Genomic DNA, 17265 nt, shown 5'->3' with positions numbered 1-17265 from the left:
AATTTCAATATGAACTACTCCTATGTACGAAGAAGCAAAATGAGTGAATCTCCACTCTAAAATATGTTTTATATATTTGTACGTGGTTCGCATAGAAATCTCTAAAAAAACTTATATTTAAAAATGGATGGGGTAGAAAATACTGATTAGTATGCCTCTTCAAATTTTAGTACATACGTAATTTCTCTTATATTGGCCATTTGATTCATAAGATTGACTCTTCTTATAAAAAAATACGAATTAAATCTTACTGCATGCCTTACAAAATTTAGTTCCCACTCAAAACTCTTGTAAAAAAATTGTTTTTCCTATGGTGCATTCCAATAAACTTGTTCTCCTGACTCACTTGAGTTTCAAATTTAAAACCATGCCACTTGTGAAATCGACACTAACATTCATAAGCTAAAAAAAGTCATGCTCAAAGATTGGATTTAAGCAATTAAGCATTGCTCAGAGCAGTTTACAGACTGATTCCGCAGAGCATGCATCCTCAGGCTAGCTTTCTCAGCAACACAAAACAAGACCCAACACCCATAATTGAAGAGCAATAGAACGAAAGTTTTCCTGCAAAAAAATAAAATAAGGCCCAACACTCATATCTCAGTCCTACGAGACAGGCGGGGCAACCCTCACAAAAGAGACTAAAAGCATCTATAGTCAGGCACCTCAAACCGTCCCCAAACGTCCAGGAGGTGAACCGACCGGTCACTGATCGGTCAAAAAAGAACGACCCATCCAGGTGCCTCAAACCGGCCCCAAACGCCAGGCCGTCCGACACCCCTCATATCCAGCTTAAATGTAGGGCGGATATGAGACGGCCCGGGCATGTCCGGACGCTTTCGCCATGTCAGCCCGGCTCATCACCGAACCCACAGATACCCCCTTTGATGAACCCTAAACTGCAGTCCGCTCAGTCAATTCCACTCTCTGTTCACTCCTCTTCCCAATCCATCACCTCCTTTCCCAATCTGCCCCACGACAGATGATCGTATCAGCTCCAGCTCCAGTGGCTATGAGAGCGACGTCGATGCGGTCACTCTCCGCATCGCATTTGCGCCGCTCAGGGTGGCAACAGCGGCGGCGGCTCGCAGAGCGAAGCGCCATCCCCCTTCGCCCACCGTCGCAGTGCGGGCGATGTTGTCGGGCCCTCCCATCTGGCATGCAGGACCGGTGGCAGCGCCGCCCGCTCCGTCCCAGTTTAGGTACCCTCCACACCCCCTCCCCCCCTCCCCGATGACATCTCAGCTACCTTCGAAAGGCGTCCATGGGCACCGTCGGGTGCTTGTGGCCTCGCCGACGTCGGCTCGGTCGAGGACGCCCGAGTTGGAGGCGCGGGCGGCAACGCATGAGGGAGAGGCTGGTGGCGAGCGACGCGTTGGTGAGGCGTCGGGCAATCGCGCGTGCATCGGTTGATCCCAAGGACACGCGCGCTCATCATGTCTGTCCTCCGCCACTCCCTGAAAACGCGGAGTCAGATGCGTGGCGGCTCGGGCGGAAGAACGCTAAAGCACTCCGGCTTGTCATCAAGGTGTCAGAGCACGAGGCGGCGACGCAGGTGACGACGAAGGCGAGAAGGCACGCCGAGGAGCAGGAGCACTTCCTCTGGAGTCTAGCCGGTGTGCAGATGGACCTGTCGGACGACGTTAATGACGAATCAAGCTCCGACGACAACGACCCTCCGGCGGCCGACGCCTACACCGACGGCGAAAGCAGCACCGCTAACCGCAAGGGAACAGGCCGGCGAGGAAATAGTGATTTCCTCCACCGTTCCCCATTTAATTTAGTGTTTTATCTTATGTGTTAGGTACTGTTCGATGGAAACTGCATATTTTGGTAGATCTGGTGGTGTTACATTGATCTAGGTAGGTTTTTTTATATGTTGCATGTGTTGCATAAATATGAGGAACCAAATTTAAGATATATGGGTGTGAATGTTTGTGAGGCCAGATTTGATGTCCTCGCCTGTAAGATGCTCTAAGCAGAAGGCTGCATCAGGATCCATGCATCCTGCGACCACACAAAGGAAGATGGCCGAGCCAGATCATTCATTAGGCCGAGCCAGATCTCGTTCATTAGGAGCCACGACATTAGGGGCCATGAACACATAGATAATTAGATAGATATGCAAAGACCGGGGGTTATTCTCATTTTCAGAAAAAATGAAACATACTAGCAAAAAGTACAACCTTGTGTGACGCGCTTAGCTGAACCCTGAACAAGATGACCTGGGAAAGTGCTGATCATTCTGGAGCGTTTGTGGCACGTCTATTTTTATTTTTATTTTTATTTTTTGCTGAGAAAGAACACTATGGTTGTCCAAATACTTTACTCTTAATCGTGGCATAATAGACTCTGCAAATGGAAGCTATCCATATGTGTAGAGGCAAACGTCTGATCCAGTGTTCTGAAGATACACCGAGCCAGACATGCAGGCCTGAACCTTCTATCACCAACCACTTACATTTCTAACTCTTACATTTATCTCTTTATTACAACAGATGTTTTATGTTTGCTTGGCTTGCAAAGCGACCGGACTAACTAGTAGCAAAGCAACGGAACCTTTTCATGATGCTTAATTAACAAATCTCTACCTAACCTGCATTTTTCGACACTTGCGGTGCTGCAGAGAGCTATCTAGTGCGCGCGGCATTGTTATGCTAGTTGGAGTTGCTTTCAGCGCGACTAAAACTTTCCACTATATATTATCCCCTTTCAGTTTTGCATCGAGTGGCGTAGTGGCGCAGTGCGTGGACCATTTCTGCTCATCATCCTGTCTTCCATAAACGCGATGTGCTCCCGACAAGATGGCACCTATGGGCGTGTTTGGTTGTCCGCATTAGGCCCAGCCTGACCCGCACGGAAGAAAGTCGCCCGTTTGGTTGCCTGCGTTTATTGTGTGGCCCGCATCGCACGGAACTCAAAGCATGTCCAGGCCAGGCCCAGGGGAAACGGCCGAATCGGCGGTAGCTCGCGAGCCTGGCTCGGGCGAGGCAGGGGAGGGCGACATGCTTCTCCCCTCGTGCGAGCAGGGGAGATGGCGCGAGCTCGCCCGCGTCGTCGAAAAATCGGCGGGAGGATTTTGGCTCACCTCCCGCCGAGTCCACCCCTATTTAACCCCTTCCTTACCGCCCCAACTCCCGCCACCATTCTCCCTCCGTTCGAGCTTTCCTGCCGACGCGCATCGGCACCGACGAGCAGGTAAGAGGCGCATCTTCATCGGCCGGTGGTCCATGGCGTCGGCGCTCCTTCACCGGCCGGTGTTGATCTTCCACGACCGTCCTCCCTCGTCCTCAAGCTGCAGCCATGGCCTCTGTGAGTTCAATCCCCCTTTCTCTCTGCTCCTTCTAGCTAGATTTCAGCTACAGCTAGGGTTTGATCTAGATGCTTGGTTTATTAGTGGTCTGATATGTGAACTGATAAGATTGATTGCTATCGTGCGGTTGCAATTTATGGTAGGGCTAGATATTCAAGCATGTGGTAGGCTAGATTAGTAGTAGAGTTTGAAGTTGAACCTTATGCTTGTGTTGAATCATGATAGTGATGAACCATGTACATGTATGCTTCTATTTTCATGGATTGTCCGGTATATTGTGTGCTATGTTTACTGTCAATGCGTGCTACGATTGCAGGACATGACCACGCAGACGCAAGATCTTAGTCAGGCCCTTGTCCTGTCCGACAGACAGTTTGCTCCATCGTTTGTCGAGGACTCGTGGCCTATGTCCGAGATGGCACCTGATTCAGAGGTGTTCGCGTCTAATTCCCTCTATGTCCCAGTAGTGCTCGTTGAGCCAACTCCTCCTGCTGCTGCTGCCGCTGCAATCAAGCTAGCAGCAGCAAAGGCAAAGAAGGATGGTAAGTCGAACAACATGAAGTGGCAGCCGTTCATGTCCATGTTCGTGCTGAACAAGATGTGTGAGCTCATCTCTAGTGAAGTTAGGACTCACAAGGGCTTCAAGGAGGTGCACTTGAACACCGTTGTGAAGTAGGTGTTCGAGTTCTGTGGGCAAGAGGTGTCTGCCACCCAGGTGTACAACCACCTGAGGAAGTGGAGAAGTCGATGGATCCAAGTGTCCAAGCTGAGAGACCTTAGCGGCGCCTCATGGGATGAGAACACTTGCTCCATAGTTCTGAAGCCAGAGCACTACGCCAGCCATGTCGCGGTTAGCTCACAACCCTCTTCCTTTTCATACTGTCCACCATTGCCTACTCCTAATCGCAACTAACAACACTTGTGTTTCATTCTTAGGATCACCCAAGGGATGCTGAGTTTCTCAACACACCATCCAAAACTACAGCCAGATGCAGCACATCTTCTCCTTCGGGCTGGCACCTGGGAAGCATGCCATGGGCTTGGGGGAGCCTCTTGGTTCTCCCATGCCAGACTTCCCTGGGACCCCGGACGTCGAGGTCCTTGATGGCCCTAACAAGCCCACTGCGAAGCCCTTCGACAAGCCATTTGACCCAGTCCATGATAGGAAGAGGAAGAGAGGAGGCCTGATGGAGGAGGAGATCAATATCTTTTGCAGCATGACTGAGGCGGTGAAGGAGGTGGCAACAGCCATCAGGGAGTGCAAGCCCCTCGACGTCCACCCTGACCTGTATGGCGCTGTCATGACCCAGGGTGGCTTCAGCGACGAGGCTCTCATGGAAGCTCTCAGCCACCTGCTTGGCAACAAGGCCCAGGGTGTTGGGTTCGTTGCCATGGCCGACGCTCGGAGGGTGTTGTGTCTCGGGAGCTGGCTGGGCAAGCACTACTACTAGAGTAGTGCTGCCTGTGAGCGTGCATGATCCCCGACGGCGATGGCGGTGGCGACGACGATGACGATGACGACATACATTTTGTGTAGCTAGGGCTCAAAAACTATTTGATGGTCTGTATATTTTGGTGAGGTGGTATATACTAACCCCTCACGCTGATGGTGAACTTGCGGTGGTAGGACGACACCCTCTTTTGGATGTGGTGGTAGGTTAACACCAAGGTAGTGCTAGGAAGAACTTGCTATGCCGTATGATCATGCATGCTTTACTTCTCTTCTGCTCCATTGTTGTTTGTGTGCTACTTTGCTTTGCTTGTGTGCTCCATTGATTTGCTGCTTCAACTCTTGCTCTTGTGCATTGGCTGGGCAAGTGGTATGCCGTGTTCATCGGTAAGGTCCCAGAGGTTTATAGTTAATGGGAAGAAGCCAGTGCACAAGTGGCATCGTATAGCAACAACACCCATAGAGGGTTCAAGACTAGGCAGGCAGCAGAAAAAGATTACTCCGAGTGGGTGCAAAAGCATGGCAGCAGTGTTGACAGTCGCAAGGTTGAAGGTGTTAAGGTGGATCGTCAGTTTGGGCTGAAACTGAAGAACTTCATCATCTTCGTCCAGTTCATCGTCATTGCTGTGTTGTGGCGTTGGTGTGCTAGGTATGGGTAAGCTCACCAACTAGGGTACAAGGTAAGCACAACATGTACGCCGTATGCAACCAAACGCCGTATTCATGTGCCGCTTGGGCCAATGCAGGCAACCAAACAAAGTGCATTTGCGTATTACCTAATGCACGGACACTAGATGCAGGCAACCAAACAACTAGCAGATGGTGTATTAGGGTCTGATTTTGCTCAATCAGACTAGGTTGAGAAGTGTATGCGATGCAGAAACTATTTACAACGGCAACCAAACACTTCCTGTATGAATTCAGCCAATCTGCGTTGCACGCTTGCTCCGCACTAGCTAGCCACGTCTACACAGTGTAGACTACACTTGTGCTCAGCTCAGCGTGGTCACCATGCAAGCAACACTGCCAAGCTCTCTCGATCGAAAGCCTGTAAATACCACTCATCTCACCCCAAACGCTCACACCCATCTGAAGCCTCCCGTCTGACGATTCGTTCGCCAGGGGGAGGAGCTCCCAACGACCGTTTCTGGTTGTTCAAGTGTTTTTTTGTTTATAAAATTGCTACACTAGAACTTTAAAACAAAAAATGTTGGGTGGTCTAGAATTTTTTTTCATGCTAAACTTTAAAATTGTCATCCTCTATCAGGGCCGTCCACATGCCTGTGCGGGCTGTGCGACCGCACAGGGCCCCCAAATCCTATGGGCCCTCAGTTCTGGGCGCATATTGCTGTACAGTCACTATTTTGAGCCTTTTCATTTCGGCCTTGTAGGCCTGGTCGCTGCAGCTTCCAGTTTGGGGCCTTCTCGGGCTGGTCGCTGGAGGTTCTCTTGTTCGATCGCTCGAGGCACACAAGTACACAACCCCCCGTGAGCCCCCTCAATCGAGAAGGGGAAAAAAAAATACAAATCCCGGGAGAGCTGTTTTTCCTTTCTCTCTATTTTTTCGGGAGAAACAAGAGCTCTTGTTTCGCGTGTAGGCGTCTTTTCTCATTCACGGCTAGAGGCGCCAACCAGAAAGCAGCCATTGGTGGAGAGCCAGTGTATAACACCGACTAATCCATTACTTCATCAATTAGGTGTACCTAAGCCAATACCCTATCTAATTCATTTTAAAAAATCCTATCTAATTTATGTTACTTTTTCCTGTTGAATAATTATATTAATTAGGATACATATCCATTTTGGCAAACAATATATTGAATAATTATAATTTTTTCACATCTGTTCATCTTGTAAACACTATATCGAATACTTATAATTATAAGTATTATTATTGTTATAAGAATAAGATAGAGGGGAGCCTCCCTCTTTTCTTATTCTTTTTCTTAATACATATAATAATTATTGTTATCATCTTTTGTGTACATACACATTGGCTCATCCATCGTTTTGTTGTTTGCTCATGTTGTCACGCATCCAAGATTTCCAAGATAGTCGATCATTTAAAATTCAAGGATTGATCTTGTTTTGTTTTATTATCTTTGTAAAACTACAATTCGTGTAGTGCTTGAAGCCACTTATATTACATTTTAGGTTTGTAAAACGGACAAATCGTGCATGAAATAACAACTATGCACCCAAATTTTAGGGCCTCATTCTGTGTTTCGCACCGGGGCCCCGAATTCCTGGAAACGGCCCTGTCCTCTATATAAATATATGCACAAATTTATAAAAATGCCATGCTCTGAAAATAATTTAAAAAATTGTGATACTTTACATAACAGCATTCCTCTAGATAAACATTTTAGCTGGATAAGCCCAAAGAACTGCCATGCAATAAAAAAATAAAAAAAAAGAATCCTCTCAACATTAAAATTTTCATCCTCTTTATAATGAAAATGTCATGTCATTAATAATAAAATGTCATGCTGACATGGAGCAATAACGGCATGACACCGTATGAGGCGTGGCACGGGAGGAAGCCCGACGCGCGCTTCCTTCGCGTCTTCGCTTGCATCGGTCATCACAGCTGACAAAGCTCGACGATAGGAGCACCTTGATGCTATTGTCTGGCTACGAGACGGGTTCCAAGGCGTACACGATATAGGACCCTGTCACGAAATGCGTGCACATCTCCCGCGACGTTGTCATTGACTAAGAGGCGCGTTGGAGCTGGGAGGCGCCGGGAGAGATCCATCGAGCAACTCATTCACCGTACAGTACACGGTGTGCACAAGTGTTGGTGTTTGAGCAGCAACCCCGAGGACGATAGCGATCTGGGCAAAACGACACCGAGCTCAACGACCCTAGGTACAACCACCCCGAGCACTGCGGCCCCATGTCCAGTGGCTCCGAGCACCGCAGGCACAGCAGCCCCGCGCTCATTGACCCTGGACACCCCAAGCGAGATCGTGTCGGTTCAATTTGCAACTCCACCGACAACGCGGTCAGACATGATCAACGCCGATGATAGTGTTGGCACCCCCACACTGATACCGATGCACGTTGACCTTCTCACGGAGCCACCACAATTGGCGGAGAGCCTCAACGCCGATGAGGTGTTTATCCGATGGCCGGCGAGGAGAAGACCTCGTTCGCCGTGGCGGAGAGTGAGGACTGCTGACGCCGCGCAATACTGGACGAGCTATCATTAATCAACGACAACGCTACATGGATACTCATCATGCTGCCTATAGTACATCGAGCTATTGGGTTCAAGTGAGTGTTCAAGGTAAAGAAGGACCAGTATTATGCCATCGTTAAGCACAAGGTCCGACTCATCGCAAAAGGGTATGTGCAGCGGGCAGGGGTGGGCTTCGAGGAAGCCTTCACACCCGTGGCAAGACTCGAGTCCGTCAATTGATCCTTGCCCTAGCGGCACATCGAGGCTGGGAGGTCCACCACATGGACATCAAGTAAAACGTTCCTCAACGGTGACCATGAGGAGAAGGTCTACGTCTCCCAACCACCTAGCTTCATTGCCGAAGGATGCGAGCAGGGCGTGTACAAGCTTCACAAGGCCTTGTACGGTTTCCAACAAACAATGAGGGCGTGGAACGCCAAGCTGGATGCAAGCTTGGCCTCACTCGCCTTCACTTGTAGCGCCCCCGAGCACGGCGTGTACACACATGGAACCAGGGAGACACTGCTCATCGTCGACATCTACGTCGAGGACCTCGTCATCGCTGGTGTCGAGCACGTCGAGATGCTCTGCTTGAAGAGGGGATGAAGCGCTCTTCAGAATGAGCAACCTGGGCTGCTCCAGTATACCTCGAGTTGGACGAGAACTAGGAGCATGGTCGCACGACGATCATTCAAGCGGCCTTGCTGCCAAGATGTTTGGACGAGCAGGCATGGTAGATTGCCATGCCGTGCACTCCCCGATGGAGGCACGGTGGAAGCTCATCGAGGAGAGCAAGGAGAAGCTGGTGGGCGCTACTTTCTATCGAATCGTCATCGGCAGCCTAGGGTATCACGTGCACACCCAGACGGACATCTCATTCACCCTAGGGTTCCTGAGCAGGTGCATGCAGACCACTAGTGGTCATCTTGCAGCCGTCAACTGCTTCGGTACATCGTGGACACAATCACACATAGATGTGTGTATCACCGTGGCGGCGACGAGAACCTGGTCGGCTACAGCAACTCCGACCACGCTGGTGACGTGGACTCCACAAGTGCAACTCTACGTGTTGTTCTTCCTTGGGAGCAGTCTCATCACCTGGCAATCGATGAGGTGGAAGGTTGTCGCCACTTCTTCGTGCGAGATGGAGAACACATCACGGTAGCTAGCTAGTCTTCTCGGCAAGATGCTGAACCAAGACACTGCCCCGCACTCATCTTCGTTGAGAATAAATTGGCATTTTCCCTCTGCAAAAAACAAGCGATTCACGACCGCAACAAGCACATCGAGAAAGGCACGGTAACTATGTCGAGAAGGGCATGGTGTGTGGACATGGAGTTCATCAGGACTAGTGAGTAGAAGACTGACATCCCGACGAAGGCTCTTGGCCGTGTACGCTTCCAGGAGCTGCGCGGCAAAATCGGGATCATCATCCATCGACATCAAGGCTCTCCGACAGGGTTGAGGGGGAGATTGTGGGCTCCACCTCTGTCTCCGGATGGACTTGCATATTTACTTAGCTAAAGAAGTAAAAGGCAGGTGGGCAGCCTCGTGGCAGACGTTCGCCAAATAATATTTTCATTTAATAAAACTTAAAACACAAGTGAGTCAGGAAAACAAGTTTATTTTATTGCATCATATGAAGTAAAAATAAATTCCTAGTTTTTTTTTCTATTGAAGGTCAATATAGGTGAAATTACTAATAAAACAGTAATATTCAAAGAGGCATACTCAATCAGTATTTCTTTTCTATACTTTTAGGTACCAGGATCAAAAGTAAAAAACGAGATGTCAAATAAAAAAGGACTAAAATTGAAGGAGCTGCAAAGAGGGACGACCTGTCTTGTACCCAAATGTCTCACGGTCTCACTCTCGCCTCTCCAGTCTCCACGAGTCCACCGTCCTCTTCCTCCAATGGCGTGAGCTGCTCAGGGTTTCACTAGCATCTTCAGAGAGCATTATAGCGCACGAGATTGAGAAAATCAACACCCACGCCGTCCGAATCGATGAGTTGCGGCTGTGGCGGCGGCGCGGCGGCGGGGGGCGGCGGGCGGGCCGAGTGACATGCGACTGTCGCAGGTGAATTTCATCAGACCTTCGGCTCGGTTCGTCACCATCGGCATCAGGAAAGATATGCTCGGTTTGATTCAGTTCAGAGTAAATCCTTGAAATGCCAACAGCTAGGTAGGAGTAAATCCTTGGCTCGCTCGCAATCGACGATTAAATGGTGGGGTGGAGTGGAGAGGACTGGAGATGGATGCTTGAAATGAAATGCAATAGTCGTCAATCCAACGCTGGCTTGGCTGACAGTGCAACAAGCAAGCAAGCTAGCTCTCGATTGATGTGTGGACCATGCACCGCAATGCAAACCGGTCGAGGCCGATGGACGGGCCTCGACCATAGCCTTGCTGCCTGCAGTCTGCCTCTGCCACTAAAAGCATCTCCACTAGTCCCCCAAGAATCCTCCTCAGGGCACTTTTTCACCGCCGGCGAGTAAATTCCTCCCACTCGCACCCCCAGCCTCTTAATTTTCGCCGGATTCGACCAAAAACTAAGCCGGCTTCCTCAAGGCAAACCCAGAAAGCTGGGGGCGCCTGAAGGGCTTAATCTCGTCATTTGCAGGCGCTGGCCCACCTGCCAGCGTCTCTCTGCTCTCTCCTCCCTTTTTATTAGCTACAACGCTCGCCTGTACGCTCATCTCTGCCCGACGTTGACCCAGCACCAGGATGGACGCCGTGCTCGCCTGGCCACCCACGCCCAGCCGCCCGGCTGCCCGGCAGCCTCAGCCTCGCCGCCGTGCTCGCCCTGTTTCTTGCTCCTCCCCCTGGTTGGTTCTTGCTCCTCCCACAGAGCTCGCGTAGGAGGAGGCGGTGGCCGCGTCAGTCGACGAGGATGAGCTGCTGCAGCGAGATGCAATCGGCGGGGATGCCCGCAGCGGCACAGTAGGCAGAGAGCGCACACCCGACGCCGTTGATGGGGCGCGAGCGCGACGCCCGCGGCGAGGACGAACGGCGGCAGCGCGGACGGGCCGTGGTTGCGGAAGAAGCCGAAGTGGCGGGGCGGGGAGGCTGGGCGCGCGGGACACGACGCAGCGCCAGCGGCGGCACACCGCCGCGCACCGGCGGCCCCCCTGAAGACCTCCAGCAGCATGTCGTGGGGCAGCGCGGATGTGATCGGCATCCACGGCCTCGTCACCTCCCGCTCCTCCGCCAGCATCTACCTCGTCTTCGAGTATATGGAGCACGACCTCGCCTCCTCCCATGACCTCTCCAAACGGAGGGACTGCGCCGCGAGCAGGCCTTGTATGCACCGGAGCGTGCCCACGGCGTCGTCTGTGACCTACTTGACGAAATGCCGCTGCCTACTTGAGCCTCAACACTGCTCCTGGGGGCGCAACAAGTGGAAAAATTTGCGCCCCCCGGCAAAAAAATTCGCCTGCAGCCCCCAAGCGGCGAAAGCAATGCCTCCTGGGAGTGCCAACAAATGGAGATGCTCTAAATCGATGTGATCCATTGATCGTACACATACATTCATTATCAATCCATCGTCTCACTTGTGACCTCAAGCGAGGAGCCTTAAAGGGTTGTTACGATCGATTCAATCCTTGTACGATACCTCTTTCAGACGTCCAACTGGCAAACGTTTCTAGCTCCATACCGAGGCCACCAATTCCGATGGTGGCTAAGGGCCTACGACAAGCGTCGTCCATCTGCACATAAATGGAAACAAGGTTCAGTTAAGGACATGTTTGCAGTGGTCTCCGCCTGCGGCTCCAACGGTCGGTGGTGGGGAAGAGAATCCTGGTGTCTTGGCTTCCACTAGTAGATAGATAGGGTTTTAGTCCTCATAGCAGCGACGTTTGGCCGGATGGTGGCGCTCCATCTTCTAATCAGTCCTCCGGGCTCCGATCCTTCTCAAGTTCGTCCGTTGGGACGGATTAGATGAAGCTCCGGCGTAGATTCGTGCCGACTCCTTGGGGTGGCGAGGTTAGGGTTTCTTGCCGTGCATACGCAATAGCGATATTTGGTGTAAGATTCTTCATATCGATTCAAGGATTCAATGGCGACTATTGCGGCTCCGTGGCGCTGGTTCTTAGGAGCACGTGCACGAAGACTTCCCGGTTCTCATCGACAAGGTCAGGTCACCTTCGGTATGGGAGCGGCGACAGCGGCACGTCAGCGGCTCGTTCTCGCGGCGACAATGGTCGCTTGGTGGTCCATGAACCTTGATATAATTTTTATTTTGTTTGAGGTACATTGTACTTCCGGTAAATCTTTATAATAGATCCGATCCTTTTCGCAAAAGAAAGACATGTTTGCAGTGGTAATGTACAAATAAATTTAAAATGAATAATTGACTACCTGTCGGTACAATTAGGTCAGTGTCGCCGAACCCCAGCTAAATTTGTTGTCCAAGACAGTCAACACCTTGAGCCACATCCATTGAGCGGTCCTGCCACTGTCATTGGAAAATATAGTCCTAGAGATAACATACAACATGTACACGAGCATAATCACATCATCAATAGTTGGGACAGGGTAATGCGCAAAGTTCTATACGATCCACATGTAAGTAGCGCCGGCTGGGACTCTCTCTTTACTCTTGTCTTCACCCTTCACAGGAGCCATACCAATAAGGGCCTCCATCTGTGTCACCCATCAAAATATGTGCTCATACACAAGGACTTCCCCTCGACAGGAAGTCTAAGGATCATCGAAACATAATGAAGTGTCACGGTCATCTCCCATGTCCGGAGGTGGAAAGTGTGCGTCTTCGGCCCCCACCGGTCCACAAGCGCGGTGATTGCCGCAGCGTTCAGGTTTGGAGTCGACCAGCTCACAAGCTGGATGAATGGGAGGAGTCCTAGAGTCTTGATGTACGGTGTATACTGCTCATCGTACAACATATGTCACTCGAGGAGGCCCCGTGAGACTGAATCTTCACGGGTCCAAGCTTCTGCAGAGTATTACGACATATCCTACACATTTGAAACAATACAAAATTGAAAACATACAAGTCCAAGAGTACTATTATTATCATCTTCTTCTCCACCATCAAATAGGCCTGGTGTTCAACATCATAGTAATCATCGAGAAGCGACATCATCTACATTTTTGAAACGATAAGACATTGCACTATGCGAGCATCTCATAGAAATTCCATAAGAAATTGCACTATGTGAGCATGTGGAACATATTTGAGACATGGTTTCTACACATATGTTCCTAATATGAACAAATATTGAAACAAATAGACATAATTCTACACGTGTTTCTAATTTGAACAAAACCAACTACCATAGTACATTCGGTTCTAAGCAAAATTAACCTCCTAATTTTCCCCAATGAATACTATACCAATGCTAATGCCACAGATCGAACAATCATGTCATTGTTCCATAACAATTTCAAAATCCAATAGGACTTAGGGTTTCACCGAAACTTGCACAAAGAGGACAAAATATGATGGAATTTTCGGGTGAAAAGAAAGGGACCCGGGAAGAATACCTTAGGGGATGTTTTGAGAAACAAATCTCAAGCTGATTCCTTCAGATTTGGCCGATTTAGGAGAAGATTTGGGAAGGGGAGATGAACCCTAGCCGCTAGTCTTCCCTCTCCGTTTGTGCGCATGGGAAAAAATGAGGTTGGGTTGGGATGTGGGTCGACCCTCGTGGCCTAACCATTACAGGAACATAGCGCCGTCTTAGGTGCTACGCTCTACGCTCCATAGTATAGCGCCTACGTGAACGACGCTACTTAAGCGCGGGTTGGGGCATGACCTGACCCCACAACACCACGTTGCTAAGGAATGTTGTGCATACGACGCTACGACACAGCGCAAAGCGCCTACACATTGGGAGCTACCCGACAGAGTTATTTCTGTGAAATACTTTGGCCGAGAGTTTATTATTTTAATTTATTTTGCCTTTGGGTTATTTTTGTCCATTTTGGTACCAGGGCCAAAAATAAACACGAGATGTCAAAAAGAAAAGGACTAAAAAAGTGAAGAGCCAGCTCCTGACTGTCCGGTCTTCTCCCCAAATGTCTCGCGGCCTCACCTCACCTCTCCAGTCTCCACGAGTCCACCGTCCTCTTCCTCCAATGGCGTGAGCTGCTCAGGGTTTAACCACCGTCTTCAGAGAGCATTGCCGCACACGAGATTGAGAAAAATCAACACCCACGCCGTCCGAATCGATGAGCTGCGGCTCTGGCGGCGCCGCGGGGCCGGGGGACGGCGGGCGGGCCGAGTGGCAGCGCATCTACGACCGGGTCGAGGCACTCGCCGCCGGCCGCGCGCGGCTGGAGGCGCGCAACAGGACCCAGCACGAGTTCTGGGACGCCCGCGACAAGATCAACCACTCCCGACTCCACCAGGTCTGAATCTGATTCATCGGACCGCTCCTGTCCTCTTACGCTTAGGGTTTTCTCCTGCGCCTTATTGACGGCTTGTGTTCTCATCCCGGAAGGCGGAGCTGAGCAGGAGCAGGTGGGAGGCTGCCTGCAGGGAGCTGCTCCCTGGAGATAATCCCAAGCTCGCCGGTCAGAAAACACTGTGCCCCTCTTTCGTTTCTGTCCATAGATATTTCGGCCTAAATTTAGCGGAGCTATTTGTGTTGATTTACAAGAGCTGCAATGCTGTGCCTGCTAAATGTCAGTTCTGTTGGTCATTCGGCGCTGCCGCGGCTAGATGGAGAAGAGACTATTAAGATTAGATGTGCCGTTTTATATCTTTGGGGTGACGATAACCTGTAGAAGAAGGCACCTAATGTTGCTACTGATGTCATTATTGATGCCTTCTCTCCAATGCAGAACTGCTAGAGAGTGATTTGGAGGATTCAAGAACTTGTGAAGCTCTTTTGGACACTGAAAACTCAGAACTGCTGGTACTTAATTATCCCAAAAGCATTCGGTCCAGCTTGTGAATGTCACTGTTTTTTCTTAATCATTGTTTTGTGTCCTTACTTTTTCTTTTTTGTAATGTTTAGGCACAACTGAAGGAAGATGGAACTTGTGTAGAGCTTAATGAAAACACTGCAGATCATGACCACAATTCCGGAGATTTAATATCAGATCTAAGAAAGTTAAAGCGAACCTATGAGACCATATGCTGGAACAAGGATAAGGAAGCCACTGAAGCAGTGCAGAAGCTTCAACAAAACATAGAGGAGCTGCAAGTGGCAGCCCGTAAGAAGGATGATGAGATTGGAAGATTGCAAGCAGAAGCTTCTGCATCCACAAATAAGATACTGGTTCTTGAGGGTGAGCTAAATGAAATGCACTCCTCGGATAAGGAGAATGACATCCAGAAGCTCAAAGTTGGGGAATCTAAGACTCTTAAACGCAAGTTGGCCTCCTTATCAACTGTAAGCATTTCATTTTGAAGTATATGGTCGGGTCATACTAGACCTTTTTTCTTTCGGCACTATTTGTGCAGTGACCTGGCGTACCATACATAGTCAGTAGAGAATGTTCACCAGGTTGACATTTTGGTTAATATACTGCTAAACAATTTTCCAGTGATATCTTTTCTAGAACCGAGTTGATTTTTGGTTTCATGAGACTGCTACTGAAACAGCACACAATCGTCTATGATTATAACACCTCAAATCTTCATGTGTCTGTTCAGCACTTCACATTGCCCCGTACTTGTTTCTTTTCTAGCCAGTGACTCATCTAATTTATAGATTGTTGACATTTTTCTGGCCAAAGATGAATTTAAGGGATGATATTCTAAATCACAATACACATGTTCGTCTCAGTCTCTAGTACAGGCCTCGGTCCTCGGCAAGGCCGAGCTACTCTCCAAGGCCAACGACTCCATCAATGACCTGAAGCTGAAGCTGGATGGCCTGGAGGGGACGCTTTCGGAGGCCAAGGCCTGCGAGGAGACCCTGAACCAGGCCCTGGCGGACGAGAGGCAGCAGAGGAAGAATGACGCCGCCAACCACGAGGACTATGTGGCTAGTGTGGAGCTCTGGGTCAGCCGCCTCCTCGACGTCGCGGGGAAGCTCACCGCCCAGCTAGCCACCATGGGCATGCCGAATGTCAGGCTCTCCGAGGACAGGAGCATAAGCCCCAACGCCAGGCTGACCTTGTTCTTCGAACGCATCCTCGACGCCCTAGATTAGCTTCGCTCCAATCGGGCGACTTATCTGGCTAATGAGGCTCGGAAGATTTGCCGGGGTGCCTTGACCAAGGTGCTCACCAAGGTGGCGTTCTGGAACCCCACCGTTGACTTTGCCGACGCGCTGGAGAGCTTGCCGGAGGAGGCGGACCTCGCGGCGCTCAAAGAGCGTATCAAGCCCATCATCGACTGTGTCGACGGGATCAAGAGGGTGGAGGGCCAGCGCCGGGACTAGGCACCCCATTTCTTATCGCCGCTGTGAGTTCATGACCAAGACAGATTTACCTTAAGTTAGAACCGCAACAACTTATTTGATGTAATATATACTCTGCAGTACTTTTAAAACGAAGCATGCTATCTTCCTGTTGGATCTTTCTTTGTATGTACACACCCTATGCATAGTTGGATAAGGGTGCCGGCGCGTAAACCCATGCTGGGGTGCTTTGAGGACGGATCCCTAGCAGCCTGCCGGGGTGGGCGCTTGCTGCCGAGCAAACCACCTCGTCGCTCTCAGTGCGGCCTCTTGAACTGTCGAGCGGACTCGAGACAAGACAAGGCGTTGCTAATAGCGGGTAGGCCACCTTGCCGCTCTCAGCGCAGCCTCTTGAACTGTTGAGCGGGCTCGAAACAGAGCAAGGGCGTTACTAATAGCGGTAGGGTTCCATTGCGTGCAGGTTTCCCATACAAGGAACGAGATCCTTTGAGGAAGACAGATTTATGTAAACGAAATTACTCAAAATTTTGCGTGACTTAGCTTTCTGCGGCCGCGCGAATGGTTGTTGCGGCTGTGGACGGCACCAGAGCGTGGCCGATCGTCGTTGCCTTCTTCTCGCGAGTCATGCCCATGAGGGAGTCGATGCGTCGGCTTCAAAACCGGATTTTCACAGCTTGCGCCCCCTACCTGGCGCGCCAAAGATGTCGGGGGAAACGACACCTATGGGATCACGTGGAATCCCTTTTGCTACGGTTGGCGGGCGCGGGGCTGTGGAAAGAGCGGGTTGAGAAGATCAACGCAGGGGGTTTATCCAGGTTCGGGCCGCAAGCGATGCGTAATACCCTACTCTTGCTAGTTTGTGTTTATCTGGTGTTCTTGGACTAGCTACAGAGCGTGCCGGGTCCAAAAGTCCGAATCCTTCCTCAGTACGCCGCGGGCCTCCTTTTATAGAAAAATGGGCTGCCACAGTGGCACACAGG

At 50.3% G+C, this 17265-nt stretch overlaps 1 protein-coding gene across 2 annotated transcripts in view; it reads left to right on the top strand.

The window, feature by feature from the left end:
* LOC123066511 (polyubiquitin 11) overlaps nucleotides 1–16255 on the top strand; it is a 34746-nt gene extending 18491 nt beyond the window's left edge. Inside the window, exons 1-5 of one of the 2 annotated variants that reach the window (XM_044489575.1) lie at nucleotides 14014–14321; nucleotides 14414–14486; nucleotides 14757–14830; nucleotides 14933–15310; nucleotides 15707–16255. In XM_044489575.1, coding sequence (XP_044345510.1) covers nucleotides 14142–14321; nucleotides 14414–14486; nucleotides 14757–14830; nucleotides 14933–15310; nucleotides 15707–16075 — 1074 coding nt within the window. In that variant the 5' untranslated portion in view covers nucleotides 14014–14141 and the 3' untranslated portion in view covers nucleotides 16076–16255. Of the gene's footprint in view, nucleotides 1–14013; nucleotides 14322–14413; nucleotides 14487–14756; nucleotides 14831–14932; nucleotides 15311–15706 lie in introns of those variants that run through there. The other variant, XM_044489589.1, reaches the window with a different exon arrangement.
* Nucleotides 16256–17265: the final 1010 nt, after the last annotated feature.

The sequence above is a fragment of the Triticum aestivum genome, chromosome 1A (genome assembly GCF_018294505.1).
Source record: "Triticum aestivum cultivar Chinese Spring chromosome 1A, IWGSC CS RefSeq v2.1, whole genome shotgun sequence".
NCBI classification, from domain to species: domain Eukaryota; kingdom Viridiplantae; phylum Streptophyta; class Magnoliopsida; order Poales; family Poaceae; genus Triticum; species Triticum aestivum.
This window is presented reverse-complemented; position numbering and strand designations above follow the sequence as displayed.